Source organism: Colobus angolensis, unplaced genomic scaffold, assembly GCF_000951035.1.
Source record: "Colobus angolensis palliatus isolate OR3802 unplaced genomic scaffold, Cang.pa_1.0 Scaffold51, whole genome shotgun sequence".
NCBI lineage: Eukaryota > Metazoa > Chordata > Mammalia > Primates > Cercopithecidae > Colobus > Colobus angolensis.
Window position 1 is genome coordinate 13643976 of NW_012118599.1, and position 6949 is coordinate 13650924.

General features: G+C 40.6%; 1 protein-coding gene across 2 annotated transcripts in view; it reads left to right on the plus strand.

The window, feature by feature from the left end:
* Positions 1-6949, plus strand: part of ZNF318 (zinc finger protein 318) — a 41154-nt gene that overhangs the window by 27044 nt on the left and 7161 nt on the right. For both annotated transcript variants that reach the window (XM_011960384.1, XM_011960383.1), the window contains one exon: positions 1347-1648. In XM_011960384.1, the coding sequence (XP_011815774.1) occupies positions 1347-1648 (302 nt within the window). The remainder of the gene's footprint in view (positions 1-1346; positions 1649-6949) is intronic.

A 6949-nucleotide genomic window follows, 5' to 3' on the forward strand; every position in this document is an offset into this window, starting at 1 on the left:
GTGAGCCACCCTGCCCAGCCATTTTTTTTTTTTTTTTTTTTTAAGAGACAAGGTCTCATTCTGTTGCCCAGGCTGGAGTGCAGTGGTGCTGTCATAGCTCACTGTAACCTTGAATTTTGGACTCCCAAAGCACTGGGATTACAGGCATGAGCAGCAGTGCCTGGTCTTTCCTTAAATTAGGTGCACACACACAAAAATGTTCCCCGATGCCTTCCTTTTTATTCCATTTGTTTATGCTTTTAGGAATTCACATACACAGTGAGGAAAAGAACATAACAAGGCTTCTAAATACTGATAGTATGAAAGAACAGAGAGTAGGAGAAGATGTAATTGCTTCTATCTGGGTTTGGACTGTTTAGGGATAAGAAATTGAGTTATTTATCCTGTGAGGATTAACACCAGAGGATCTGCAGTTTAGAATAGGAGATAACATTAAATAAGCCAGCAGGGTGTGGTGGCTCACACCTGTAATTCCAGCACTTTGAGAGGCTGAAGCAGGCAGATCACTTTGAGCTCAGGAGTTTAAGACCAGCCTGGGTGACATGGCAAAACCCCATCTCTACCAAAAAAAAAAAAAAAAAAAAGGTAAACCAGAGGCAAAACCTAAAACTCATTGAAGAAATTGTTAAAGTGTCCTTAGATCAGATAAAATCAAATATATTACCCTTTAAATAATTCTTCAGCTCTCTGAAGAGAGGACAACTGCTAGATTCATAGTTACAACACTTATTAATGTTTTTGAGAGAGACACACAAAATTATATATACTGTTATGGGAGTTCCTGGAGCCCCTGAAGCCTGTCCATAGATCCTTACCTTATAACCTTTACACAAAAGATAATGTCATAACCCGTCCTTTACCTTCATAGAAGCTTCACTTACACCAGCCCATGTGGAAGGAGAGTCTTACTTGCTCTTAGAAAAAAAAAATTGTTTTTTGAGATGGAGTCTGTCACTATCACCCAGGCTGGAGTGCAATGGTGTGATCTTGGCTCACTGCAACCTCCGCCTCCTGAGTTTAAGCACTTCTCCTGCCTCAGCCTCCTGAGTAACTAGAATTACAGGTGCCCACCACCACACCTGGCTAAGTTTTTGTATTTTCAGTATAGACGGGGTTCCACCATGTTAGTGAGGCTGATCTCAAGCACCTGAACTCAAGCAATTACCCTCCTCAGCCTCCCAAAGTGCAGGGATTACAGGCATGAGTCACTGCGCCTGGCCACCCTTAGAAACTTTTGTGGGCAAAGATTTTGTAACCATAAAGCCCTGACAAATTACTACTTGTAAATGAGAAACGACTCATCTTATTTTCCCTGTGCTGCTTTTTGTTGACATTTGACTACTCAGGAGAAATGCTGCGCAAGAAACGAAGGGAGAAGGATGGCCACAAAGATCCGCTCCTGGTGGAGGTGAGTCGGCTTCAGGATAACATTATGAAGGACATTGCAGAGCTACGGCAAGAGGCAGAAGAGGCAGAAAAGAAGCAATCTGAACTGGACAAAGTAGCTCAGATCTTGGGAATTAACATCTTTGATAAATCCCAGAAGTCTTTAAGTGATAGTAAAGAGCCTACAGAGAAGCCAGGGAAAGCAGAAAAATCCAAGAGCCCAGAAAAAGTGTCATCGTTCTCAAATTCCTCCTCCAACAAGGTAACAACTCAACTTTTCCATTTCTGTCATCTTTTTTTTTTTTTCGCCTTAGACTCCTATGGAAGTTTTCTAACCATTTTCTTAACTTAGGTTTTCAAACTGTTCTTACTCTTGTTAATTATTTTCTTACAGTATAGATAACAGCATGGTACTCCTCTTCCGAATTTCAGCAGTTCCTTGTTGCCCACAAAGAATCCCAAATCCTTAGTGTTCAGGACCTTCTCTATTCTTGTTCCAGCATTTACTCCTTAACCCACTCCTGTCTGGCTTCTGATCTTCTCACGACTTGTATGTACCCTTTTGCGGGGTTAATATTTAGCAACTATGTTCATGTCTAGGTCACTACTATGTTGCCAAAGTCAGTAGATACATTTTACTTCTCAAATGAGCAGCATTTGAGGCCGAGAATCACTTTCTCCTACAAATAACTCTTTTCCCTTGGCTTCTGTCACACTTCTTTTCCTCCTAGTACATTGGATGCTCCTGCTTAGTATCCTTTGCTGTCTCTCATACATAATCTTTAAATTTTTGAGTTTCTCAGGGCTTAGTCCTTGCCCAGTTCTCCAGAATTTGCTCTTTCTTTCTAGGCCATTTCATCCAGTCCTATGCTAAAATGCCATGTGAGAAATGCAAGTTTTATGTTCTAGTCAAATGAGTCTTCTGAGTGTCTAACAACCTAACTCACCATTTCCACTTCATTGTCTCATAGGCACTTGCAATTGAGCATGTCCTAAACTAAATTAATGGTCATGCTCAACCTTCTTCCAACTTTTTCTTCCTTCATTGTTATCCATTCTCAATGCATGGCACACTGTCCAACAGTTTTCATGACAACAACTTAAAAGTCACTCTTAGTGCTCTTCTCTTCCTGACTGCTCCATACACAGTTACAGATTCTGTCAAGTCCCTCTCCAAAGTAAATCTTGATTCCATCCAGCTTACCATCTCCATTGACATTCAAGTCCAAGCCACATCAGTTTTTGTTTATGTTGCTATGTTAACTCTTTTTGCACATATAGCCAGTGATTATGATACTCAATCCCTTGCCTACTTCCTCAACCTCATTTCATGCCTCTTTCCCTCTTGCTGACTGTAGTTGCATTACTAACCTTTTCATTCCTCAAATGTATCATCTCCTCTCATGACCTCACATTTTCTGTTCCCTTCTTTACCGTGCAAATTGAACTCTTTCCTTATCTACTCTTCTAACTCCAATTCGTCCTTTAGATTGGATCTTAAGTTACTTCCCTGATTTCCTTCTGTGATTCCCTAGACTGTTAAATTTGCCTGATATACACTCCCATAATATATTGTAATTTTCCTTCTTAGCATTTATGACAGATCTGATTATATAATTATATGTGTTCCGCAACTTTGCTTTTAAGGTTCAAAAGTTCCAGGGACTTTATATGTGTCATTCTTCAATATGGTTCCCAATACATAGCCCAGGGCCCGGCACATAGTAATGAATACTGCTCAGGAAACGTTATATTACATCTTACACTGCGTCACCTCAAAGTGCAGTTTTCCAGGTGTGCAATATCTGGTATTACACCTCTCTGGTTTTGCATTAATAATCCTATTAGCCTGGAATAATCTTTCTCCCACCCCCACTCACCCATTAAAGCCCAATTTGGATACCACCTCCTCCATGAAGAATTTCCAGAATTCCACCCAGATCTAGTCAGCCTTCTTTAGCACTCTGTAATTTGTTTCTTTGTAAAATTTATTTTGTTGTCTTGTTTAAAGACTCTTCTTACGACTATCTCCACTAAACGAGAGCTTCTTTTTTTTTTGTTAAAGATGGGGTCTTGCTATATTGCCCAGGCTGGTCTTCTTTTAGAGACGGAGTCTTGCTCTGTCACCCAGACTGGAGTGCAGTGGTGCAGTCTTGGCTCAACCTTGGTTGAACCTGCAATCTCCACTTCCCAGGTTCAAGTGATTCTCCTGCCTCCGCCTCCCAAGTAGCTGAGATTACAGGCACGTGCCACCACCCCTGGCTAATTTTTGTGATTTTAGTAGAGGCTGGGTTTCACAATATTGGCCATGCTAGTCTTAAACTCCTGATCTTGTGATCTGGCCTCCCAAAGTGCTAGGATTACAGGCGTGAGCCACCCTGCCCAGCCATTTTTTTTTTTTTTTTTAGACAGAGTCTTGTTCTGTTGGCCAGGCTGGAGTACAGTGGCATGATCTTGGCTCACTGCATCCCCTGTCTCCCAGGCAATTCTCCTGCCTCAGCTTCCCAAGTAGCTGGCATTACAGGTGTGTACCACCACACCCAGCTAATTTTTGTATTTTTAGTAGAGATGGAGTTTCACTATCCTGGCCAGGCTGGTCTCGAACTCCCGACCTCAGGTAATCCACCCGCCCCAGCCTCCCGAAGTGCTGGGATTACAGGCATGAGCCACTGTGCCCATCCCCGGCTGGTCTTGAACTCCTAGGCTCAAGTGATGGTCCTCCTGCCTCAGCCTCCCAAAGTGCTTGTATTACAGATGTGAGCTACCCCACCTGGCCTGAGAGGATAAAAGAGGAATCTTTATCTTTGTGTTTCCCATGGCATACAATATGTCTAGCACATAGTACATCCTCAGTTAATGTTGAGAGGTAGGAAAGAGAATATATTCTGTATTATCACCCAAGCTCTATTTTTTTCCATGTCTTCCTAGGAGAATTTTCTTTCTCAACCAGGTAGGACTAGTCTTTTATACGTGGGTCTTGAGTCTAGGTAGGGCCTTTAATGGGAGAAGAATTTAAAAGCTCTGGTCCTTTGTAATTGACTTATACATTGGATTTCTATTCATATACCAACCCCATGAGATAATCTATCATGTTGATTTGGGTGAGTCTTCATGGTCTCTGAAACTAACAGGGATATGTTACAATTCAGTTTTCATCTCAGCAGTAAGAAATATTATGTCCACAACCTTTCCTACCTATCCTTCATATTTTTTTACCTCTCTTTAAAACATATAGTTGGTTTGAAGTTTTCTTTCCCTTTCTGTTCATTTCAGAAAAGCACACACAAACTTGTAATTTCATCTACCTAGAAACAACTATTATTATTACTTTTTTTTTTTTTTTGACACAGGGTCTCACTCTGTCACCCTGGTTGAGTGCAGTGACACGATCATGGCTCACTGCAGCCTCCAACTCTCGGGTCTAAGCATTCTTCCCACCTCAGGCTCCCCAGTAGCTGGGACTACAGGTGCTCACCACCACCACACTTGGCTAATTTTTGTATTTTTGTAGAGTTGAGGTTTCGCCACGTTTCCAAGGCTGGTCCCGAACTCCTAAGCTCAAGTGATCTGCCCACCTCAGCCTCCCAAAGTGCTGGCATTACAGGCATGAGCCACTGGGCCCAGCCAAGACCACTGTTATTAATACCTTGGTGTATGATATTATTAATACCTTGGTGTATGTTATTCCAAATACATACACCAAGGTATTAATTCTTTCCATTCATTCACTTAACAAATATGTATTGGTCACCAATAAAGTGTCAGGAACTGGTCTAGATATGGGAAATATCACACTGAACAGTATAGACAAGGTTCATATTCTCATTAAATAGCAGAAGACAGACAATAAATAACTCCATGTTAGGTAATGATAAGTGCCTAAAAAAAGAAAGCAGGATAAGGAGTATAGAGTGGTTAGAGAAAGTATTTTGGATAAAGTGATATCCAACGCTCTATGCCTATTTACATATCTTCGTTGATTATTCAAGTGTATTTTATTAGTTTTCTCAGTATATCATGAACATCTTTCCATGTCAGTAAATACACTTCTATAATACCATTTTTAACAACCTTATTTTTTGTTGTTTTTGTTGCATGGTTAAGCGAAATTTATTTAACCAATCAAATCACCTGTTGTTTGACATGATACTTTCCATAGGATAAATATCAAGGAGTAAATTACTGGGTTAAAGGGTATACAGTATTTGGAGGTATGTAATGTATTCCTAGATTATCTTCTAGAAGATGGTGCCAGTTAATACTCCCACCAGGAGTGTATGAACTCTCCCATCCCCTACCTGTCTGGTGTGATTTCTTTAGTGATTCTTGAATAGGATTCAGGTAGGGAAAGAGTATCTTTGAAGCCCCAGTTGTTTCCCTTTCCTCCTATCCTACCTTTTTCCCTGAACGAGCCAATATTCTAGGTACCCAGCTCCTTCATCTTGTGTACTATAGAACCCCATTCATAGCTAGCCTCTGAGTTGCAAAAATTATCTTTTTTTCCTGTGCTTTACTCCTGAACATTAACCAAAATTCTCATTTCCTGAGTGCCTTGTTCCAACTTGGTAATAAATTAATTTATATTAAATATTTACTCTTGATCATTTTAATGTTGAGTTGATATATTTAAAAAAAAGATACATGTTACTCAAAGGTGTTAAAAAATTTTTTTTTTTTTGGAGACAGAGTCTCACTTGTTGCTGAGGCTAGAATGCAGTGGCACAATCTTACCTTACTGCAACCTCCGCCTCCTGGGTTCAAGTGATTCTCGTGCCTCAACCTCCCGAGTAGCTGGGACTACAGGTGCACACCCCCATGCCCGGGTAATTTTTCTATTTTTAATAGAGATGGGGTTTCACCATGTTGGCCAGGCCTGTCTTGAACTTCTGGCCTCAAGTGATCCGCCCACCTCGACCTCCCAAAGTGATGTCCTTTCAGGCGTGAGCCACCGCACCTGGCCTCTAAAGGTGTTAAATTCTAAAAGTGGTATTTTAGGCAGTTAGGAATGTTTTTCCCAGATTCCTTTAAATCGTTCTACATAGATGACCTTATTTATCTATGTATATTGTATAGTCTGCTTTATCTATGTACACCAACACTTCTTTCCAGTTTTTCATACCAGGATGCATGTGATGAGTTCACTATCACCTATTTTCTGCATTTGCTTTACTTAGCCTGTCAATTACCTTTTCCATTTTGGTTTTGCTTCCCTCCCTAGTCGTCATGATTTTCAAATTTAACTATTTAGTTGCACAGGTAACACATTCAACGTTTATTAAAGGGTATACAGTAAAGAGACTACTACCCATCCTTGTTCTCCACTTCCCTTCCCCAGAGGCAGCCAATGTTTCCACAACCTTGGCTATTCTTCTAGAGATATTTTAGGATATGTAAGTAAATATATTGCCGTTATGACTTACTTTTTATGCTGTAATAGCACTATGAAGTCAAATAGTTCTGTGTCTTAGAGACATGTTTCTATTAGGGTTCCCCCCAACTTGTGCAGCTTTTTTTTTTTTTTTTTTGAGACGGAGTCTCGCTCTGTCGCCCAGGCTGGAGTGCA